The sequence below is a fragment of the Lemur catta genome, chromosome 1 (assembly GCF_020740605.2).
Source record: "Lemur catta isolate mLemCat1 chromosome 1, mLemCat1.pri, whole genome shotgun sequence".
Classification (NCBI taxonomy): Eukaryota; Metazoa; Chordata; class Mammalia; order Primates; family Lemuridae; genus Lemur; species Lemur catta.
This window is the reverse complement of record NC_059128.1, coordinates 119,093,209-119,116,024: the sequence shown is the minus strand read 5'-3', so window position 1 is coordinate 119,116,024 and position 22,816 is coordinate 119,093,209. Positions and strand designations below refer to the sequence as shown.

Genomic DNA, 22,816 nt, shown 5'->3' with positions numbered 1-22,816 from the left:
AGTTCCCACATGCCCCCCGCAAAGTGGCCAGAGCACAACATCAGGTGAGGATGCCCTGGAGGTGGGGTGTTTATTGACAGACGAGGGTGCTGGCGCCAGGCTTCCGGCCCTGAGAGAGGACAGGGGGCGATGCCAGGCAGGGAGGGCAGCCTTAGGCACGGGGAGTGTACTGCAGCACCAGCCGGTCAAAGTCATTCTCCTTCAGCAGGATGACATGGCAGGGGCGGGGTGGGGAAGAGAGAGACAGAGACAGAGAAAGGACATGAACATGTGAGCCTGGCCTGAGCTCTGGGGCTTCCCTGCCCCAGCTTGGGGGTATCTGGGGCTTGGGGACAGGGCACCCACAGTGGCTCACCTTGGCCTGGTACTCCTTGATAAAGGGGTGGGACCTGTGGGAGTCCTTCAGCTGGGACAAGTAACGGTTAGTCACCTGCAGGGGAGGTGGGGCCAGGTTAGCCAAATACGGGGACTCCACAGCTCTGACCTTCAGGGCAGGGGGTGGGTGGGGCAGGAGCCCTGGTCTCCTTCTCACATGCCCACATCCCCCCAGAGCTCCACACCCCACCCTGGGATCAGGCTGATGCGGGTGGGGAATACCACCTGGAACAGTGCCCCCCACAGAGCTGCCCGGTACACCACGGGGTTCAGGTGAGTGAGTCAGGCAAGGACCCAGTGAGGGAGGGTGGTCAGCGGGGGCAGGGTAGGTTGGAGGGGATGGGGTTGGTGAGGGAGATGGTTATGTGAGGGGAGCTGGGTTTGTTGTGGGCACAAGGAGACTTCCCAGGGCCCTGTGGATTAGAACCTGGACCCCAAGGCAAAGCTGTCACTCCCAGCCTTGCCCCACGACTGCATGGGGCTGGAGGTGTCTGTCCAGTTCTGTCTCCCTGGGACTGGGGGTCTAGTGCTATTTCTGGGGCCAACAGCAGGTTTCCCAGCCACTGGTGGTCGGGGCGCTCTCTCTCCTGTACCACCTGTGCCCCGCCCTGCCTGGGGACCTTTCTACAACATGGGGAATGACCATCACACAGCTCTGGGACTGGGGGCCTGGCCAGCAGGGTCACAGTCACTCATACCGAGCAGCGGCCCAACCTCTCCCCGCCCAGATGACTTGAGCTTACCAAAACCATCCTCCCAGGCCCCTTTCCCCTGTCTTGTCTCCCACCCACGACCCTGAAGTGGCACAGACCAGGGTCCCAGCCCAGCCAGCCCTGATGCTCTCTGAGCCCATCCCTCTGTTGGACCCTCAGGAGCAGCTGACCCACTGCCTGTGGCTGGGGGACACCCATACCACTGACTTCCAGGGGCCCCTTGGGCCGATGGCAGCTGCCTGTAGCAGGGCAGGTTTCTGTCCCAACTGTGATGTCCACACCCTGAGACCCCAGCCTGGCCCCAGGTTGGCACTGTAGAGGCTGGAAAACCCCCACACCTGGCCTCAGGCTGGCCTGGGGGAGCCTACCTCAGGGGGCTTGCCCAGGTGCTGGGACAGGACAATGAGGTTGATGAGTGTCTCTGGGTGGCCGCTGTCCTGAAAACACAGGGACACAGGGCAGGCAGGGTCAGTGATGTCTATTTCAGGCAGGACAACACCCACTGCTGCCCTGGGGAGGGTGTGTGACCTGCACAAGGTCACCCCCTCAGAGGTGGGGTGGGCCCGGGGCTGCTGGAACCAGAGTCCCCCTACCCCCAACCATTCTGCAAGGCAGTGACCTCAGGGGTGACAGTGCCAAGAGGCTGGCAGCCCGGAGCCCCCCAATTCCCCACGCCAGCCACTTCCTCTCTGCACCTGTTTCCTCATCTGTGGACCAGCCTGGGACATGGCTCCCTTGTTTGTGGGGACTGGGGAGGAGCGTTTTTTTCACTCAAGTCTCAACCTGCTGCTACAGATGAACCCCAGGGCCATGGGGTGGAACTGCCATCCCATCTACTCCCAAGGAGCAGGCGGCCTTGGTGGGAAGCTGCTGGAAAACTACCAGAAACTTCCAGGTAGGTGACCTTACCTGGCCTGGCCCACTGATGCTGGCCTCCAGAGCACACAGAACCCTGGGAACAGCCTTGGCCAGAAGCCCCAGCTAGAGCCTGGTGGCTGCTCAGAGCGAGACGCACCATCTGGGCTACATGGAGACCCAGGCCTGCCCCAGGGACGCTCTTGCCCGGACACCTCTGCTGAGACCCGACTTCTGTGCACCTTGGCCTCGGCCTCCTTGACTGGACATCGCTCACGTTCACAGGAGCAAGTGCGGCTGCTCCGAAAGGAATGGGGAGGGACCCCCTCCAGAACACGGGTAGCCACAGTCACAGGGAGTCCACCAGGGCCACGGGACAGCAAACCAGCCCCAGGTGGTGTGTCAATGCATGAGGACAGATGTGAATTGTCTAACTGGCAAGTCACAGGACATGTCACTTGTGCAGTGTAACAAAAGCCCCTGTAGGATGTGGTCAAGAACACAGACTACACTCAAGTTCTCGGGTGGTGGTGGGGGGGGGGGACCTCGCCAGTATTGCCTCCATGGGGAGACGGGAGACACGTAGCCTGTCCAAGATGACCAGCTGTGACTGTTCAGATATAAAGAAGGACCCTGCCGAGGAGGAGGAGGAGGAGGACACAGCCTGAGAGAGCGCTCTGCAAACCACCTTCTGATGGTAACTCAGCCCTGTGCAGAGCGGACGGGGGAGGAAGGTGTTACCGGCGCTTCTCTCTCATTAGATTAAAAATGTTTCTGCAAAATGGAAAAAGCTTTCTGATCGCAAAAAAGAACACAAACTCATCATGAAGACTGCAGACACTGGTCAGGAGACAACTGCTGTCACCCTGGGCAGGCAGTGATCTCTCTTCCCTCTTCCTGACAAGGACGGGGCCTCTCTCCTCTGCATGATGACTAGGGACATCTCTTCAATGCTGGGTGCAAACGCAAGTGAGGGGCTCCCTTGGAGGTCCCTAACTAGGCAGCCGAGGTGACAGCAAAGACAGGGCAGGGTGCAAGTATCTACTCGGCCCAGGCTGCCCAGATCCTGTCATTTCCAAGGGACGCTGGAACCTGCATTTTCATTTGTATTCCCTGATTCTTAGGTTTTGGGAGCTGACCGGTCAGTAGAATCCCTGTGGGGCCATGTGGCCTCCTGCAGGGTCTCTGCTGCACCAGTTTCTCCCTGTCCTGACCCCCACCCTCCAGCTACCTGGCCTTCCTGCCATCCCCACTCTGGGGATGGGGCTTGGAGGTGGCCGGGCCCACACCCACCTTGTCGAGCGCCTCCTGCAGCACACCCTCGGCAGCCTCCCAGCGGCCCTGGGCCATGTGACAGGCCGCCTGCCCGTTGAGCAGCAGCAGGGTGGACAAGCACTTGTCGGCCATCTCCTGGAAAATGTAGTAGGCATCCTGCAGCTTCTCACCACCCTGGGGGGACAGTCTGGTGTCATCACTGGTCACCCTGCCGGCCAACCCTCCTCCTGCCTGTCCCCTCATACAGTGGAGGCTACAGCCTGGCCACCACCTCGCTGCAGAGACACCCCCTCCCCTCACCCCCCATGCAGCCTATGCTCTGTTGATGAGGCTGAAAGACATGCAGCCACCTCCCACCCGGCTCCCCAAGTACCCGTTTTGTGGATGCAGAAACTGAGGCCTCCAGAGAGAGACTCAACGCACAGATGGTAGGGGTGGGCTCAGCCTGGACCACCAGGTCATAGGGCCCATCAGAGGTGGAGGCAGCTCTGTGGCCAGTGGCTCTGACCTGTCTACTTGCTAATGACACCGAATGACACTTGCAGGGGGAGCCTGAGGCTAAGGTGGCCTTTGAAGAAAGGTTAAATTACCAGAAAGATTTGCTGGGTTTGTCCCACTAAACAAGATGGACATTGCACATCCGTTGGCTAAGGGAGGTTCAGCCCCCTGAAGGGCAGAGACAGGGAGCACATTGTAACAGGCCCATACAAAGGAGCGACTCGGAAAGGAAGCCAAGTCCCCGGAACCAGAGGAGGGGCTGCTGCCAGACAGGGGTACCCAGGCTGGGGCTGAGGACACCTCTGCAGCTGCTTGGGGAACACTCGCACCCTGGCTGGCCAGGTACCAGGAGCCCAGACAGAGCTGAGCCGGGGAGAAGGACGCACTGCCAGGCGGGCCTGGTCAGGCGCGTCCCAGGAGAGCAGTGCTACCTCTGGCTGTGGACCACCCCTCCCCCACCGCTGCCCATTTGCTGTGGCTCTGGCCGAGTCACTTGGCTATGAAAAGCCCAAGCAGAGGCATGGCTGAAGGAAGCCGGAGCCGTGCCAGCGGTGAGGAGGGTGGTCCTTGGCCTGTTCCTGGAGCCCCACTGGAGCAAGGTCCCCACAGAGCGGCCAGTGGCCCGCCACACAGATATGAGGGTCGCCCACAGACCCGGTTGGGCTGGGGACCAATGATTCCTGGAGAGGCCCTGGGGCTCACCACGGCCAGGTTGACCCAGGCGGTGGCAAGCTGCGTGAGGGTGGCGTCCTCATCCTGGTCCTGCATCCTCTTCAGCTCCTTCCTGGGGGCAGGGGAGAGGACGGGAGGGCGCTGAATGGCCGAGGTGCTGGCCTGGCACTCTCCACCTCATTCCCTACTCGGAGCCTCGGGAATGTCCCGCTACACGCTCCCCTGCACGCTGGTTTGCTGTGACTGAGCGCCTGGGCCGTGTGTGCCTGGTCCCACCCGCTGCTCCCGAGGGCACCCAGCACCAAGTGGGGGCTCAGGAGAGAGTCGACTGAACTGAGGAGACAGTGATGAAGGCACAGCGTGAACAAGTCCTGGGCAAGGGCCTTGGACCTGCAGCGAGCAGAGTCCTGAACAGCCACCCACAGCCTCCAACTCAGTGGCGCCACCTCCAGGATCTGTTTTGAGAGATGACCCCCATCAGGGGATGCACCAAGTTACCTGTGCTTACAGGCACAGCCTCCTCCGTTCCCACCTCACAGAGGGACACTGAGGCACTGACAGCAGTGCCTCTCGTCCCCCGTGACAGACCACAGAGAAAGGTGGAGTAAAGGACAACCAGTGACCTCATGGAATGGAACAGGGAGGAATGATGGAGCAGCAGGGGCTCTGGGGCACGTGGGGTCCCGATGTGGTGGGGCGCACGGGGAGGGCTCACCGGGCGAGGTCCAGGCGGTCTAACTTCAGCAGAGTCTGCACCGTCATGGCCATGCTGCAGGACAGGGCGGGCACTGAGCCGGTGGCTGCAGACACACCGAAGAGCCCCCTCCCCACCAGGAGCTCACTCCATGGGTCTGGAATGTTCCTAATTTCTCTAAGACAGTTTGGACCCCTAGCCCCACCCTGCAGGGACGGCACCCTCACTCCCACATTTTGCCGCTGAGCCTGCTCAGGCCCAGGAGTTCTGGTGGGTCCCCGGGGTGTGCGCTCCAGGATCCCGGCCTACTCACTGCCCACCCCAAGGAGGAGGGTGTGCTCAGGAACACGGCCCCGCAGAGGAGGGACACACCTGTCTCTGCTGCAGGGCCCTAGGGGCCACCCACTCTCTCAGTTCCCCTCGTCCCCAGGCAGCTGTGACCACCAATCACTCATGGGGCCACTTGCTGCTGTGTTCTCCCACGAGAACAGGAGCCAGCACCGAGGCCGGCGCTGAGTGCTAACTCGCTCGCTGTGCACCGCCCCTATTTCCAGGCCCCTGCAGGTCCCTCTGAGGATGGAGGTGGGATGTGAAGGAACACACAATGACGGTGTGACCGCCAACGGACAACTCACAGAGGAAGACAGGCACTACAGGGACAGCTCAGGGGAAAGGGTGGGCATGTGTTCTGTGACCAGCACCCTGGACACAGCATGGGCCCAGGGTCCCACGCTAGGTGCAGGGTGGCACTGACCACACCACAGTGGGCTCCAACACCCCGACCACAGAGAGCCCTGAGTTGGGCTGGCCTGGGGGGCCCAAGAAGGCCTGAGAGACCAGGCCTGGGGCCTTGGAACAGAAGGTGGCGGGGGGAATAGAAACCATGAGCAGAGACAAAGGCGCTTTCTGCTCTGCCCTTGGGAACAGAGGATTTGCAGCCCTGGGCGCTGTGGGAGCTGGAGTGTGGACAGGAGACCTGGGCCTCCTTTCAGGGCTGCCTCATTCACCGCTGCCATGACAACGGCCAGCAAGGCCGTGTGCAGCCTGGAGGGTGGAGGGCCACTCACCACTCCAGGCTGTCCCCCTGGTGCAGGGTGCGCAGGGCAGCGTCCGGGTTCTGGTCGTGGAGGTAGACCGAGGCGGCCATGAGCAAGAAAGTGGTATTGGTTACGTCCACGCTCTTGTTCATCTCCCGGTCCAGCTCGGCCACAATGGCATCCCTGCAAGACACAGGTGCTCAGGGGCCACACCTGGGGCCAGGAGGTGGCCAGGTCCCCACGTGACCTCTAAGAGAAAGTGAGCCAGGCCCCAGGGTGCAGAGCAGCACCCAACGCTCACCTTCCCACGAGGCACTTCTTGCCCTATACAGATGGGGAAACTGAGGCTGGGAGAAGTGGGACCAGGTGCTCCAGGCCTGGAGGGGAGGATGTGCTGTGGGAGGGTCCATGCTCAGCTCTGTCCAAGCAGCAGCATGAATGACCACCAGAGTCCCAGGGTCTCTCAGCGCTCAGGGGCTGTGGTGTCCACAGCACCCTGGGCTCAGTGGGAACTGGATGACATGGCAGGTGCCCCCGAGGGGACATGAGAGGCACCATGAGTATCGCCCACCTTCCCCAGGAGGCTGGTGGTCCTGGCAGGGACACCCGACCATAATCAGCCCTGTGGGCCTCAGGGCCAAATCTTGGAGTGGGAGCTCGGCCTGGGTGCTGAGGGTGGCTGTGCAGGCGGACAAGAGCACCCAGATGACTGCCAGCAGGGAGCCCTTGGGCACCCCCACTGCCAGGGCAGCCACGTTTGGCTCCTGAGAGCCCAGTGTGTCGGCTGCACCCCCAGGTGGACAATGTGCCAGGGGCCACGCCTGGGCTGGAGTCTCAGCAAGGCTGAGGACCAGCTGGGCGTCCCCCCAGGCCACAGGTCACCCGAGCTTCCGTCTCTCTAACTGGAAAACAGAGCCAAACCCCCACTTCCAAGGGCTGCTGAGCAGCTGACAAGAGAAGGCAGGCAAAGGAGTCACTGTCAGACCAAAGCCACCGCTCCTCTGGGTCCACACGAGTCTCCGTGACCCTGTAGGAGTCCACATGGGTCCCTGGAGGACTGTTCACCAAGCACCTGTGTCTGAGGGCCCCCCGAGGGTGGGGCACATCTGCCACTATCTAGGCTCCACGGAGAACTAGCTGCACCACCAGGCCCTGATAGACAAGTGACTTCAAGTCTGAGCCTGTACCACAGCCCAGGTGGCTTAAGACAGCAAGGATTCGTTCTCTACCGGCTCAGGAGACCAAGCTGTGGGCAGGGCTGTTCCCTCTGGGGCTCTGAGGGAGAACCATTCCAGGGTCCTCTCCTGGAGAGAGGCGCTGGCAACTGGTGGCTTGTGGGGCATCACCCCATCTCTGGGTCCTTGCTCACACAGGCTTCCTCTCTGTCTCCTTCTGCCTCTTATAAGGACACCAGTTGTTGGTTTCAGGGCCACCCTAAATCCAGGTGACCTCATCTGGAGATCGTCACCTTACTTTCATCTGCAAAGACCCTTTCTCCAAGTAACATTCACAAGTACCTGGGATAGGACATGGACACATCTTTTGGGGGCCACCAATCACCCCACTGCACCACCTTTGCACATGAGTCAACTCCCAGGAGTCTCTGGCCTCCTCAGGTGAAGGAGACAGCACTGGGGGTGCTGCCTCCATAGGGCAAGGAGGGGGCAGGACAACAGCAGGGTGTCACCCCAACTCCTGTTAGCAGGAGGGGACTCCTGGGTCTCCACAGCCCAGCCCCCTCTCCCTCTGTGGCTGCTGCCCATGAGTGTTTGACCAACACTGGTCTGTGGCTCAGGGACAGGACTTGGCATGGCCTCAGCCGCCCCCACCAGGGCTCCAGAGCAGATAACCCAGAGGTGGCACAGCTACCTCTCTGGTCAGACCCGGAGCTGGCTGGGAGGCGCCTGCCTGAGGGCCTGGGGTGAGCAATGCTGGTCAGAAAACTGGAGAAGCCCCTGCCCCCACCACAGTCTGGGCCGTCCCGGGGGAAGGGGACTCTCTCGGGGCACCCAGTGATGCGCAGTAACTGACATTTGCAGCAGTAGGTTCAGAGAGCACCTCCTGGTCCCTAAGGTATCTGTATACATGTCCTTGTCTCCCTGACCCTCCCCTTTGAAGCAGGGTCCATCTCTGCCCCTCTGTTGTGCAGGTGAGGGAAACTGAGGCACAGATGAGCGGACGGGGAGGAGGGACACCTCATCTGAGGGACATAAGGGGATGGGCACTGTGCCCTCTGCATGCCCAGGTTCATGACAAATAGGCCCTGGAGAAGACCCTGCACCGAGGTTGGCCCGCCCTTCCCGCTCAGGCCTCACCTCCGGCTCTCGTGGGCAAGGTACTCGGTGAACATGCGTACGGCCTGGAGCTCGGGGCCCGAGGAGGGCTTGATCTCATCCAGGACCACACCGTACTTCCTCTGCAGTGGGGACAAACACGTGTTAGCTGCGCCGGCCCTCCCTGAAGGATCTCTATGCCCTTGGCCTGTCAACATCACCTTGGCAGAGCCTCTAGACAGGAGGCCCTTGCCCTGCCAGGGACCCCTCTGCCCACCAGGGGCCATCACTGCAGTGCACTGAGGAAGCCAGCATGGCGTGACCTGTCATAGGCAGCAGGTGTACCCTCACCTGTCAGGTCAGGCTGCCCAATGCTCAAGCTGAAGACCCTAGCGGGTTACTACCCCTCCCCACCTGTCTGGCTCTGGTGGTGAGATGACAGGCGGGGGTGGACGAGCCACCTGGGGGAGGGCAGCAGCTGTGGGGGTCAGGGCACATGCTCCTGTAAAGCAGAATGTGCCCCGCCCAGCCCACCCCATCCACAGGCCCTCCTGCTGACACCAGACTGCTGCCTGTGGTCACTTCTGGAGCCAAAGGGCCTGTCCCTTGCTGTGTTCCTGCCTAGACATCTTCTATTCTTTTGTTGCCATATTCACGTGTTAATCTTAAAAAAACACATGTACGTACAGGTGTATACAATACACATATACACACGTATAAGTGTGTTTAAACCACCCTGAAGACCTGCCAAGGGGATGCCGGCTGCACACACCATCTAGGGCTAGGCTCGCCCCTCAAGGTCCAGGCACAGGGGCAGGCCCGTCAGGCTCTGGAATGCTCTGCAGGGGAAAAGTGCTCACAGACCCAGGAAACTGCCTGACGCTAATGACAGTGCCGCAACACCAGAGCATCACCAAATGTCCCACACTAACATAGGACGTTAACAATGAGAGGAACTGTGTGTGGGTGGGAGGGTTGCAGGGAACTCTACATGCTATCTACTCAATTACTCTGTAAACCTAAAACTGCACTAAAGAAATAAAATCGATTAATTTTTTTAAAAATCAAGAAACCTCTACACAGGGCCCCCGGCCCAGGGGTCCAGGGCCTTGGTGACACAACTGCCTACCTGTGGCAGCCAGACTGACTGCCTGTCTTCACTGGACCCTGCAGGCCTGGATCCCCTCTCTGTGGCCCCTTCCTGCGCTCTGGCCCCCGCCCCAGCACTCTGTTTGTTACTCTCCTGTCTGGAGTTCATACTGTCCCTGGTCACGGGCCAGCACTCACCTGTGCAAGGTACGCTCTATACAGGAAGACGTCCCTTTCCATGTCTCTCTCTGGGCTCGACAGCTGTGGGAACAAAGGTGGGTCAAGATGCAGGCCAAGGCACAGCAAGCCTGCACAGGGCCCCAGGACAGGCCCTCAGAGGCTGTGGGCAGAGAGCCTCGCTGGCAGGGTCCCAGCCCTGGTCTTCCACTGCACGTGACTTCAGGTTGTGTGAGAGTGGCCACTGCTGGGGGCACCCTGCATGGAAGGCACCTGATCTCCTGCCCCAACACCACCCTGGGAAGGAGGCTCAACCAACCCTCCCATTTGTCCCGAAGTGCAGTGGCCGCTCCAGCCACAGTGAGGAGCCGGGGTGGAGCCGGCGCCTCCGACTGCAGGACACGAGGGCACGAGAGGCTTCTTCCCATTCTGCTTGTGCTTCAACACACTCTGAGCCCAGTGTGGCTGCCCCAGTGCAGTAAGGCCAGGGGAAACCCAGGGACTGCCCTGTACTTGGGCCATGCCCCCTTGGCCCAGCCACTGCACAGAACTAAGGACCAGAAGGGAGGTGAACTCCCACAACATTGGCTTTAGGGCTGTGAGGAGGCGGCCCCAAGCCCAAGCCAGACAGGGAGGCTGGGGGCCCTTCCTCGGGAGAACAGCTTTGAATGCTGCCCCAGGGCTGCTGCCTGACTTCCAGGTGGACACAGTGTAGGTTAGCCTGTGGCTCAGGGCCTTGGCACAGGCCTCCTGGGGCTGGGAGGGTCAAGTGCATGTGGGAAGCAGGCCCAGCCACCTCAGGGTCACCACATGAACAGCCTCCAAACTGAGGGGCCTGGGAAAGCACACAGAGAGATGGCCCGCCAGCTCCCAAGGCACTGGGACAAAGGATCCAGCACCCTATAGCTGGGAGTGCACCAGGAATGCCATCCCCCAAGGCTGAGGACCACAGATTCCAAGCCACCATGCCCTCCTTCTTCTCCTCAGCCTGAGGCATGGGTGTGGGTGGCAAATGTGTTCTCACCTCAGGCCATGGGAGACCTGGCCCCAGCCCAGCTCAGGATGGTGTCACCAAGGGGTCCTGGTGGCAGGCTGGGCAGCTGGCCATGATTTGGAACGTGAATGCCTTCTAAATAAGTAACTCTCAAGTGACCCTAGAAGGCAGACATCAGCAAGGAGGGCGAGCCTGGGGCAACACGCTGCCACCCTCAGTTAAAAGTTAAAAGAGACAAGCACCAGCTCTTGGGGTCTTTTTTTTTTTTGGAGACAGGGTCTTGCTCTGTCAGCCGGGCTGGCTGGAAGGCAGTGGCAGTCATAGCTCACTGCAGCCTCACACGGTCCTCCTGCCTCAGCCTCCCCAGTAGCTAGGAATATAGGAGCATGCCACCAAGTCTGGCTCATTTTTGTGCTTTTTGTAGAGATGGGGTCACACTCTTCCAGATATAAGATCATATCATCAGCAAAGAGCAGTAGTTTGACCTCTTTCCCTATTTAGGGAGTCTCACTCTTGCTCAGGCTGGTCTTGAACTCTGGACCTCAAGTGATCGTCCTGCCTCAGCCTCCCAGAGTGCTGGGATTATAGGCGTGAGCCACCACGTCTGCCCAAAGGTCTTGGTGAGGACACAGTGGGATGCCATAGGGGTACCAGGGTGGCCTCAGCTGGCCTGTCCATAACACGCACAGTGCCACTGGCCCTGCAGGACTGCCAAGGTGTCTGCAAGACCCTGGATGCAGAAGCACAGGGGCCGCTCAGTCCACCCGAGACAGCAGAGCGCCAGGAAGTGTAACAGAAGTACAAAGCAGGGACCCCGACATGAGGCTCTGGAATGATCCCACCTTAACAGGAAGTGACGCGTGTCTCCCCAGGGCAGGAGAGGCTCTGGTCTTCAACCTCAAGGGCCCATTATAATCCCCTGGGAGCTCAGAAACCAGCCAAGCCAGGAGGGCCACATCCACCAAGGATGCCTGACCCCAGGGTGACCCCAGCACTGCCCCTAGGTGGCTTGGAGGTGTGGCCAGGGCTGCAGACTCTGGGTACTGGCTGGGAAGGCCGGTGGGGGGGGGGGGCCGGGCTCTGCAGCCAGAAACCGTGGGGGTGGTGTCCCCTCCCTCTACTGTCCATGTGGCCATTCAAGTCACCTGATCATACTGCACCTGAGCAACTCAAGGCTTTGCTTCCTGCTTTAACCCCAACACCTGGGCGGTGCCTGCCATCTTGCTGGGCACTTGACAAATGTCTGACAAAGGGAGAAATGTCATGACGGTGCTACCATCGATAAAGGACAATGACACTACAGGTGGGCCTGAGTTGTTGGGGCCGCTGGAATGAACTATCACAGCCTGGGTGGCTTAAAACAGAAATTTATGCTCTCACAGAAGCATAAATTTGGCCAGAAGTCCAAAATCAAGGCGTCGGCAGGGTCATGCCCCTCTAAAGGCTCTAGGAGGATCCTGCCTTCCCCTCCCAGAGTCTGGTGGCTCTGATGTTCCTTGGCTTGTGGCCATATCCCTCAGATCTCTGCCTCTGTCTGCATCTCAAATCTCCCTTTGGATTTAGGGCCCATCCTAAATCCCAGGTGATCTCATCTACAGACCTGTCACTTAACTACATTCACAAAGACCCTTTTTCCAGATAAGCCCCATTCACAGGTTGCAGGCAGACATATGTTTTGGGGCCCCACGGGATTCAGGTGGCCTATGGACCAGAATTAAATCACATTGAATGGCTCAGCAGGGACAGTAGCCTCCTCCTTCTGGATGCACATCTTAGCTCAGTGCCAGCGCATAATCCTTCCAGCTCAGCCAGAGCGAGACCGCTAGTCTGGTATCCATGACTTTATTTTTGGTCGCTACCTACGTAGCAGGTCACACTGGTTCTCCCTTTCAGCAGCAATATAAAGTCTTGGTATCATGACACTAGAATAGTCGAACAGCACATTGCTATGACATAAGCCGAACAGACTTATGGCAAAAGCCAAATGGCTGCATGCAAGCCTGATGTTGAATCTCACTATCTCATGACCCTAATGAGGTAAGTGTAATCATTCCCATTTGACAGAATGATAAACTGAGGTTCAGAGAAGTGCAGTGACACACAGCTGGAATCCAGGTCTAGGTCTTCATCAGCCTTGTATCAGTCTACAGTACCCCAGCAAGGAGGTGATACGATTGTGGTGATGAGCTGGATAAGTGACCCCCGCAAGAGACGTCTGTGCCATCATCCCTGGAACCTACGAATAGTTTATGTTACATGTCAAACGGGACTTTACAGACATGATTGAAGTAACGGACCCTAAGATGTGGAGATTATGGTGGGGCATCCAGGTGGGCCCAGTCTAACTACACAAGCCCTGAACAGCAGGGAGTGGACAGAGGGGGCGGAGCAGAAGGGGAAATCTGAGAGATTCCAGGTGGGAGAAGGATTTGACACCCTGAAGCTGGGTCTAAGATGGAGGTCCAAGCACGAGGTTTAGGGTGGGAGAACGCTTCTAGGAGCTAAGGGTGGACCCCAGCCAACAGGCAGCAACTTGAATCTTCTTCCCCAGAATCTTCAGAAAGGACACAGCCTAACCAACACCTTGATTTTAGCCCAGTGAGAGCCATATTGGCTTCCGACCTACAGAAACTATGAGATAACAAATGTGTTGTTCCAACCCAGTACCATGGCTGATGTCTGTAAGTCCCCACAACTCTGGAAGCTGAGGTGGGAGGGTAACTTGAGACCTGGACATAAACATCAGCCTGGACAACATAGTGAGACCCCCATCTCTTAAAAAATAAAAAAAATGTCCTAAGCGGTTGTTTGTGGTAACTCGTCATGGCAACAAAAGAAAATTAACACAATTATACAAATGTTACTTCAACAAATCCCAAGAGCTTCCTGAAGTCTGTTTCACGTTTTATCCCTGTTATATGGACAATGCTTGGTGCTCCAATGGCCACTTGCACCTTTGGAATAAAATCCAAACCTGTGCCATGGCCCCCAAGGCCCTGCCCACTCCTTTCTGTCCTCCCCCTCTCTTATCCCACTTCTATCTGCCACACTGGCTTGACTACCCCAAGCTCATACCTGCCTGAGCACCTCTGTGGCAATTGACTAGGTTACATCTTTCTGAAGGTTCAGCCTCAAGTTCAAACGCACTGTCAGAAAGGCCTGGCTTGATCTGACCACTCCCATGTGAAGCAGGGCCCACAGTTATTCTCTGACTTGGCTCTTTTTATCTCCCTACCCCCAAAGTGCCGCCTACCTCTAGTTGTAACCACACGTTCACTTGCTTACTGTTTTTAGAATGCTAGACTGTGAAGGCAGGCAAAGACCCTGCCACATCTGCTGCTCTTAAACGTTCTCCAACAGCTCACCCTCAAAGTGACAGTCATACCCATATCCCCCCCTAAACATCCTTCAAGAGACAGCCCCTGAGTGTTACAGTTCTTTTAGAATTTGTCTAGCAGGTTTTCCGGTTCTCATCGGAAGACCCCCCGCCCCCACCCCACATGCTATCAAACTTTAATTAATTCTAAAAAATAATAAAAAGAAACAGCCCCTGCTGCCCTCTCTCCTGGCACCTGCTCCTCACAGCTTGGCTTTGCCATGATGAGCTATTTTCTGGTCCTTCAACAACCAAGCTAATTCCCACCACTCTCCATCACACCAGTCTCTTGTGGCTTCCTGACTTCTTGTTCGTTTACTTGTTTACTGTCTGTCTCTGTTGGGCTCGGGTTTCCAAGAGAGCTGGGAATTTTGTCTATTTTGTCACTCTCTGAGCCCAGTAGAATACAGGGCCTGGCCCATAGAAGTGCTCAAAGAGGAATGGATGAATGGGCGAGCTCTGGGGAAACAACCGGGGTAGTCGGGCAGGGTAACGCTTCTCTGAGCCTTGGTGTTCTTATCTGTAAAATGGGGATGAACATCAGTCCCTACCTCAGGGGAACTGAGTGTACGGCTCGACGAAGGAGAATTATTACCATAGTGGCATAAACATCTTCCTTACTCAAATGCCTTCCAGGGCGCAGTGAGCGCTCTCTAAGTGATAAGACGTAGACTGTTACTGCCTTGGGTTTTGTCGTGGGGCAGTGATTATTCCCATCGCACTCTGAAGAAGCGCGCGGAGCAAAAACTCCCAGAGCAGAACATGGAAAGTTCTTAGAAGCAGAGCGCGGCTCGCGGCCACCAAGAAGCGTCCTCTGCCTCCGCCCCCAGCGTCCCCTCGCCCTTGCGCGGCCGCACCTTCACCCGCTGCGCCTCGTTGATGCACTGCTGGTAGCTGCCGATGTAAAAGGCGTTCTTCACGTCGAAGAGCTCATCCACTTCCCCGGAGCCGCCCGACGCCGGGCCAGGGGCCGGAGGCGCCATGTCGGTATGGTCCCGCCCGCTCCTCTTCCTGAGAGACACGTCGGCCGGAAGCAGAGCGCCACTACCGGGCACGCTGGGAAATGTAGTTTACTCATTTCGAGTGGCAGGGAAAGAAGCCAATGGGAGTCTCCCCAATGGGAGCAAGGGGGCGGCAGACAGAAGTGCGTCTCGCAGGGTGTCTCGGGAATTGTAGTTTGATTTGATCCTGCGAGCCAATGGGATCCAGGGAAACATGATGAGGTCTATGGTCCGGGTTGGAAATGGCAGAGTGAGCTAGAGAGGGTGGGACCACACAGGAGGCCGATCCAATAAACGGGAAGGAGTTTTCGTGACGTAATCGGCACACGCCGGAAACACGAATCACACGGGCCCCCAAGGCTGGTGGCGTGCATGGCTGGCTTCGCTGAGCTCGGGCTGTCTTCATGGCTCGTGGAACAATGTCGGCAGCTGGGTTTGAAGCAGCCTACGCCCGTGCAGCTCGGCTGCATCCCCGCCATCCTGGAGGGTGAGTGTGGCCCGGCGGCTTTCCCAAGAGGCGTTATCGCTCCTCTCGCCGCCCTTCCCTGCTAGTAGCCTATGCCCAGGCCGGTCCCACCGGACGAGGGGCAGCCTTGGGCGTTGCGGGGAGCCTGGGTTCCGGAGACAGACTGGGCAGTGTTGGCGTTTGGGCCCCACAACTGACTCGTTGCGTGTAGGCACACAAGTGATGTAATCTCTGAAACTTTTATAGCCTCAGGACAGGGAGGGTTTGATGAATAACTTGTTTGATAGTGCTCTGAAGATTCGGCAGAGCTGGCAATACTATCTTCGTTTTACAAATAGCAACGGAGGCAGTCAAAATTGCTAGTATATCCAGGATTCTGTGGTGTTATGACTGTTCTTCTCCCCGCTCTTCTGGCTCAACCCAGTTTTGCTGTTAAAAAAATGCCCACAAGAAGCCTAGCATGGGACGAGTTGAGAGATTAAATAAACAGAAATGAAGGAGTCAACAGGGAGCATAGGCTGTGTATTGGAGAAGGGAATTCAAAGTCACATACTCCAGGAGGGATCAGTATGAGGGTGGGAAGCTGCAGGCATCTTGGTTCAGATGGCTGTGGGTTACAGTCCAGCCTGCTACTCATCGGCTGTGTGTTTTGAGAAAGTCTCTGAGACTCAGTTTCCCCTTTTGTTAAATGGAGACAATAATGGCTTCTTCCTACTGTGCTTTATTAGTTGCCCATGATGGAATGTGGCCAGTGTGCCTGCAATGGAAAAGGGATAGGTCAGGACTGGGGTCATGATAGGTGGTCGTTAAACATAGGCTATTGTAAACTATGTCCAATGGAATGCTGTCTACACATAGAGCGTGCTGATGCTGTGTTGCTCTCCGCCCAGGTCGGGACTGCTTAGGCTGTGCCAAGACAGGCAGCGGCAAGACAGCAGCATTTGTTCTACCCATCTTGCAGAAGCTGTCTGAGGATCCCTATGGCATCTTCTGCCTTGTCCTGACACCCACCAGGTGAGCCTTCCAACAGGTCCCTTGGGTGTGCGTTAACCAGCTGTGTTCTCTTGGGCAAGTGCCTTTCCGTCTCTGAGATGCACTTGCCCCATGTGTGAAATGAGGACAGAAATCGTGATCACCTCTTAAGGGGGCTGCAGAATTAACATGGTGTGTGTGTGACAATTTCTCAGCATAGGGCTTGACTTAGGGCAAGTGCTGGTCAGAAGGGAGCTGCCAGTAGTCTTATAGTTCAAGAAATAGACATGTCCCCTCCTTGGACAGCCAAACACAGCAGGTAACATAATAAATCTTACAACAGCAGGAGGAGAGGTAAGCACAGCGTTCCTTGATGGTGTGGCTTGCAGGTTGGGCGGCGGAGGAGTCGAGGAAGACTTAATTCAAGGCGTGCCTTAAAGATGAAAAGGGCCTTGTGAAGGGACAGATTTGGGAAAAGGTATTCTAGGCAGAGGGACCTGCTGGTGTGCAGATGCAGAGGCATGAGAGTGTCACGGAATGGGAAGGGTGCAGGGGGCGAGGCATGTTAGAGAGAGTTCGAGAAGGGCCTTGAATGCCAGCCAGAGGGTTAGAATTGATTCTGAGGGTGTGTGAGCAGGAGAGGGCAAGACAGGAGGCCAGGGAGAGGCATGAGCAGAGCTCATGGGCATAGAGGGTACAGAGCTGTAATCTGACCCAGCCTGGGCCGTTTGCACCCACAGGGAGCTGGCCTACCAGATCGCTGAGCAGTTCCGGGTCCTGGGGAAGCCTCTGGGTCTGAAAGACTGCATCATCGTCGGCGGCATGGGTATGGGGCCGGGAGGCTGGAGGACACTCTGGATATAGGACCTCTGCAGCCTCAGACCACTTGCCCAGCCCTACCTCTCCCCCTCTGCCCCCAGACATGGTGGCCCAGGCTCTGGAGCTCTCCCGGAAACCACATGTGGTCATCGCCACACCAGGGCGCCTAGCTGATCACCTCCGCAGCTCCAACACCTTCAGTATAAAGAAGATCCGCTTCCTGGTGAGCCGGCCTGGCCCTGCCCTCTTGGACCTTGTGAGCTGGGGGTCGGGTCTTCTGGGCCCAGTGTCAGCCTGGGGTACTATCTCATCCGTTTGGGAAACGTGTGTCCCCTAGACCGCTGGGTAAAGTGCTAGGAACAGTGACAAGGACTATTCAGGGACCAAAAAGAGGGGGCTCTGAGACTTGGGTGAGGAGACAGGCCTCCCAGGCCTGGGGCCACAGACGCCACCCTCACCCCCACTCTGCCCCTCCCCTGCCCCCACGGCACTGCAGGTGATGGACGAAGCCGACCGGCTGTTGGAACAGGGCTGCACAGACTTCACCGCAGACCTGGAGGCCATCCTGGCGGCTGTGCCGGCCCGCAGGCAGACACTGCTATTCAGCGCCACCCTGACTGACACGCTCAGGGCGCTGCAAGGCCTGGCCACCAACCAGCCCTTCTTCTGGGAGGCGCAGGCCCCGTGAGTCCACAGCTGCTGACAGGGCAGGCCAGCGTTGGGGGGTCACAGGCGGGGTGAGGGGGCAGCTCTGTCCATCAGAAGCCGGAACCGAGGCTCGGTGTCCCCAGGGTGAGCACCGTCGAGCAGTTGGACCAGCGCTACCTGCTGGTGCCTGAGAAAGTCAAGGACGCCTACCTGGTCCACCTGATCCAGAAGTTCCAGGATGAGCACGAGGACTGGTCCATCATCATCTTCACTAACACATGCAAGTGAGCACGGGTGGGCAGGGCCCTCCTCTCCCCTCCCATAGGCCTTCACTGCAGGAGGTGTCCCAGTGTCACATGTCTGGGACACACAGCCAGCCTCTGCTCAGACCAGAGGTTATGGGGGCTTCATTCAAGAAGCTGGGGTGGCCTCATCTGAAGGTAGAGCCCGCTGGCTTCAGGGTTCCTGAGCCCTGCCCTTGATGGAAAGGCCAAGAAACCCCTGCAAGCAGCTGTTTCAGCAGTCTTGTCACCGTGCTCTGGGGGTATCACTGAGCTTTCCTGGGCTTCCAGTCCCATCTCACAGGAAGTTGTGATAATTAACTGAGGCCTGATGTGTGTCAGCAGCAACATAGAGACCCCTAGGGCAGCTTACATCAACTCCTCCTTTGAGCTATTCGGGGACGTCATCAAGAAGCTATAGGCTATTCCAGCATGAGCCAGGACAACAGGGCAGAAATCAAAACAATTCAAATCCCAGAAGAGAAGTTTGGCAATGGGGTGGCTGTCAGGCACAGCAGGATCCAGCAGCTTATTAGATAGTACCGGATTTCTCTCTGTCCCCGTCTCTGAACTCTGTTTTCCTCTGCTTCAGGGCTCCCTCTTAGAAGGCCCTGCCTTCTTGGTGATAGTAACTATCCCTGGCAGCTCAGTTTCCAGCCCCTCAGCCCTACGAACCCAGCAGAAAGAGAGTACACCTGTTCAGAAGTCAAAGCAGCAGTCCCAGGGCTAAGGAGGGGTCAGCAGAGAGGACATCGGGTAGGCAGGACCTCTAACAGCCCACATCCTGCCTTTCCTTTCTAAGCTGAGCAGGTCCACCCTGCTTCGTGTTTCAGGGGTGCGTGGGGGCAGGAATGCCTTCCCAGGACCCCAAAGCTTGGAGAGGTTAATGGGCGCATCCCTCCCACCAGGACCTGCCAGATCTTGTGTATGATGCTGCGCAAATTCAACTTCCCCACCGTGGCTCTGCATTCCATGATGAAACAGGTTCGGCAGCCCCATACCCACCAGCCTCAGGGCCTTTGCACAGATTCGTCTCTCTGCCTCGAACCCTCTTCCTACTGCTTTCTTTCTCCTGGTCTCAAAAGTTCACTGCTCGGCGAGACCCTCCCCAAGTACATCTCATTCAACCGTTGCTCAGTTGTCCCTGTCTGGCCTTTTCTGTTTTTTTTTTTTTTTGGAGACAGAGTCTTGCTCTGTTGCCTGGGCTAGAGTGCCGTGGCATCAGCAGCCTCCTCACAGCAACCTCAAAACACCTGGGCTTAAGCGATCCTTCTGCTTCAGCCTCCCGAGTGGCTGGGACTTCAGGCATGTACCACCATGCCTGGCTAATTTTTTCTATATAATTTTAGTTGTTCAGATAATTTCTTTCGATTTTTTAGTAGAGACGGGGTTTCACTCTTGCTTAGGCTGGTCTCGAACTCCTGACCTCGAGCGATCCTCCCGCCTCGGCCTCCCAGAGTGCTAGGATTACAGGCATGAGCCACTGTGCCCGGCCTCTGTCTGGTGTTTTCATGGTCACCTCCTTCAGTGGACTGAGCCCTGTGAGGGCAGAGACTGTCCTGGGCCCTGCCCTGCCCCCGCCCACTCCCATTCTCTCCCTGACCTGGCACAGAAAGAACGCTTTGCTGTCCTGGCCAAGTTTAAGTCCAGCATCTACCGGATCCTGATTGCAACAGACGTGGCTTCCCGGTGAGTGGCCCCTGGGTCTGGGCTCCATCCCCTGCCTGAGTCACTCCCTCCCCTACAGCAGCCCAGTGAGGCCTCAAGGCAGGGTCAGAGGGACAGGCTGGCTTTGGATATGAGTCAGGCAGCCCCAGCTTCTGAGGAGAGTGACCTTGGTGAGTCCCTGCCTCAGTTTCCCCACATGGATGTGGGAGCTGACTGGCCTCTGCCTGCAGGGGCCTGGACATCCCCACAGTGCAGGTGGTCATCAACCACAACACCCCCGGACTCCCCAAGATCTACATCCACCGAGTCGGCCGGACGGCCCGTGCAGGTGAGCAGGCTGGGCGGCTCCTGGGCACCTGTCCCTCCAGCCCACCCAGACCTGAGGACCTAAGTTGTGAGCTGGTGGGACGTGAGTAGGATGTAGCCCATAGGTGAGAGCTACTAAAGGTAACATTTGCAAGTTGGGGTAATTGTCCTTTCAAATGCAATGGCGAGGGGTGTTCTGCCTTCCCCAGGTGACCAGGGTCATGCTGAGTGGCATGTAGCTGTCCTCTGGGAAGGTGGCACACACTGCCCCAGCCCCCTTTTCCTGTCAGAGTTCTCAGCTGGGGCCCAGCAGTGAGGAAATGAAAAGCCCCGAGGATAAGAACCTGCCCTGCAGGATGTGATAGCCAAGTTTGGTCCCTCGTTGTGACCTTGGCCCAGGGGCCAAGGAGACACTCTTTTATCTGATACCCAGCCTTGCCAGGGAGAGGCACAGTGTTTGTGAGATTCTTTCACACCTGGTGCCAGGAGAGATGTGGTTCCTGAGGACAGACTGGGCCTGGCCGTTCTTTCCTGACCCCATGGCATTGGGCAGGTCACATCTGTTCCCTGGGCTTCAAATGGCAGATAGCAAGAGTGATGATGCATTTGGGGGGCTTCTGTGAGGGTCATGAACCTTGTCAGCTGTCAGTACTATTCTCGCCCGGGTCAGTCTCAGAAATGGGGAACAGAGATCTGGGCTGAGGCCAATGAGGACTAATTGCTATGATAACTTAGCCTGGGCTCCCTGGCAGCCAAACCAACAAGGGAAATCAGCCAGTTACCAGCCTCTCTGTGAGGCCAAGCTGGCAGGAGAGCTGCCTCTTTCTAGCGTCCTACAGCTCCTCTGGGACAGACAGATAACTGTGGTGCATCCCCACAGGGCGGCAAGGACAAGCCATCACGCTGGTGACACAGTATGACATCCATCTGGTGCATACCATCGAGGAGCAGATCAGTGAGTGAGGCAGGGTGGGCAGAGAGCAGAGGTGGGTGCCTCTGGGTTAGACACCTGTTTGCCCCCCTCAGAAGTTCCTTTTGCCCAGTTCTTGAAACAGAAACTCCCCACAGTGGCCAATAGCAGCTGAAAGCCACTCGGGCAGGAGGGGACTTTGGGTTTTCAGACTGAGGCATGTGGATGGTCCCTGAGACCATCCACCTTGACATCAAAGGCCCGTGACAGAACGTAGGCCTGGGCCTGTTAAAAACCTTTTCAAGTGGTTTAATGTGTAGCCAAGACAGAACCGCTGACTGGGGCATGTCTGATCACTGCACAGACTGTCCTAAAATTCAGAACCGTTTGGATTTTAAAAGACATTGTTTCCCTGTAATCCTAGTACTCTGGGAGGCTGAGGTGGGTGGATCGTTTGAGCTCAGGAGTTCCAGACCAGCCTGAGTAAGAGCCAGACCCCGTCTCTACTAAAAATAGAAAGAAAATATATGGACAACTAAAAATATATATAGTAAAAATTAGCTAGGTGTGGTGGCGCATGCCTGTAGTCCCAGCTACTCAGGAGGCTGAGGCAGGAGGATCACGTGAGTCCAGGAGTTTGAGGTTGCTGTGAGCTAGGCTGACGCCACAGCACTCTAGCCTGGGCAACAGAGTGAGACTGTCTCAAAAAAAAAAAAAAAAGGAAAGACATTGTTTCCAAGCAAAAAGAGATAGCAGTCCGCTCCTTCCTACTGCCTGACATCCCTGGTCTTGCCCAGCTAACTCTTACTTGATATGACCCCATGTGAACTTGCACACCCCACTGCACGGGGAGCTCACTCTATGGCCGACCTCCCTCCCTCCCCCCCTGTTCTGTTTCTTCCCCACCCCTGCCCGGGCTCGGCTGCCCCCTCAGAGAAGAAGCTGGAGGAATTCTCAGTGGAGGAGGCCCAGGTGCTGCAGATCGTCACGCAGGTCAACGTGGTTCGGAGAGAATGTGAGATTGTGAGTGTCAGAGGCGGGGCCCGGGGTGCTTCCTTCAAGACAGGGAACCCCTGACCTGCCTCTCCCTGCCCCCCCAGAAACTGGAGGCGGCCCACTTTGACGAGAAAAAAGAAATCAACAAGCGGAAGCAGCTGATCCTGGAGGGGAAGGTGAAGGCCGAGCCTGTGGGGAGGGGGCAGGGTTGGGGGTGGGGGTGGAGGTGGGCAGGTTCCAGCACAGCGGGGAAGGTGCCCAGCTCAGCTGCATCGTTCCCATGCCAGGACCCCGACCTGGAGGCCAAGCGTAAGGCTGAGCTGGCCAAGATCAAGCAAAAGCACTGGCGCTTCAGGAAGAAGGTGGAACAGACGCTGCGGTGGCAGAAGGCAGCAGGGCGGGCTGCCTCAGGTGTCCACCCAACGCCCCGCCTGGGGCCTGCCTAAGCCCCCACCTCCCCAGTTTCAGGGACCTCTCCTGGGGTCTGCCCAGTCCCCCACAGCAGACCCTGTGGGCAACCAGCCCCTCGTCCCTGTGCCCCCTGCTGTCCCCTTCCCAGAGCCTTGGGCAAGAGTCAGGCCGCAGAGGAGGAAGGAACACACCAGCCAGGAGTTTGGATTCAACTCCATGTATGTCATCCCGGGCCAGGGTCACCCCCAGCGATGCCATGTGCAGCAGGCATTCAATAAATGGGTCTTTTTGATTTCCTTAGTGCATTTCT

The 22,816-nt window shown here is 57.5% G+C and overlaps 2 protein-coding genes and 1 non-coding gene across 5 annotated transcripts; 2 read left to right on the top strand and 1 right to left on the bottom strand.

Annotated features, from left to right (window-relative positions):
* Window positions 1-45: 45 nt before the first annotated feature.
* Window positions 46-15,131, bottom strand: COPE (COPI coat complex subunit epsilon). 2 transcript variants are annotated; one of them, XM_045552238.1, is made up of 10 exons: window positions 14,886-15,131; window positions 9,680-9,742; window positions 8,435-8,535; window positions 6,150-6,302; window positions 5,104-5,157; window positions 4,419-4,500; window positions 3,237-3,392; window positions 1,457-1,525; window positions 356-430; window positions 46-199 (listed from the first exon to the last, which is right to left on the bottom strand). In XM_045552238.1, exons 1-10 carry the CDS (start codon window positions 15,009-15,011, stop codon window positions 152-154), a joined length of 927 nt encoding a protein of 308 aa, XP_045408194.1. In that variant the 5' UTR covers window positions 15,012-15,131; the 3' UTR covers window positions 46-151. The 2 variants fall into 2 exon arrangements, with proteins under 2 accessions (XP_045408194.1, XP_045408204.1); XM_045552248.1 differs by lacking the exon at window positions 356-430.
* Window positions 14,077-14,138, top strand: LOC123631254. The gene has a single exon (XR_006733098.1). It is a non-coding gene; the product is annotated as a U7 small nuclear RNA (small nuclear RNA).
* A 223-nt stretch (window positions 15,132-15,354) lies between the features above and the next one.
* On the top strand, window positions 15,355-22,798 carry DDX49 (DEAD-box helicase 49). 2 transcript variants are annotated; one of them, XM_045552067.1, is made up of 13 exons: window positions 15,355-15,516; window positions 16,386-16,509; window positions 17,208-17,293; window positions 17,388-17,509; window positions 17,783-17,970; window positions 18,078-18,218; window positions 19,124-19,199; window positions 19,828-19,904; window positions 20,114-20,211; window positions 21,070-21,144; window positions 22,034-22,122; window positions 22,200-22,271; window positions 22,383-22,798. In XM_045552067.1, exons 1-13 carry the CDS (start codon window positions 15,402-15,404, stop codon window positions 22,539-22,541), a joined length of 1,422 nt encoding a protein of 473 aa, XP_045408023.1. In that variant the 5' UTR covers window positions 15,355-15,401; the 3' UTR covers window positions 22,542-22,798. The 2 variants fall into 2 exon arrangements, 1 of the variants encoding a protein (XP_045408023.1); XR_006735365.1 differs by having other exon boundaries at window positions 15,365-15,516; window positions 22,039-22,122; window positions 22,383-22,403.
* Window positions 22,799-22,816: the final 18 nt, after the last annotated feature.

Excerpts from the sequence above, each read along its gene's own strand:
- COPE (XM_045552238.1), bottom strand. The coding sequence starts at position 15,011 with ATGGCGCCTCCGGCCCCTGGCCCGGCGTCGGGCGGCTCCGGGGAAGTG. Across the intron at positions 4,501-5,103 it reads GACCGCCTGGACCTCGCCCG|GAAGGAGCTGAAGAGGATGC; the intron begins GTGAGCCCTCCC and ends CCCTGCCCCCAG. Across the intron at positions 3,393-4,418 it reads CCTGGGTCAACCTGGCCGTG|GGTGGTGAGAAGCTGCAGGA; the intron begins GTGAGCCCCAGG and ends CTGTCCCCCCAG.
- DDX49 (XM_045552067.1), top strand. The coding sequence starts at position 15,402 with ATGGCTGGCTTCGCTGAGCTCGGGCTGTCTTCATGGCTCGTGGAACAA. Across the intron at positions 15,517-16,385 it reads CATCCCCGCCATCCTGGAGG|GTCGGGACTGCTTAGGCTGT; the intron begins GTGAGTGTGGCC and ends CTCTCCGCCCAG. Across the intron at positions 22,272-22,382 it reads AGCTGATCCTGGAGGGGAAG|GACCCCGACCTGGAGGCCAA; the intron begins GTGAAGGCCGAG and ends TTCCCATGCCAG.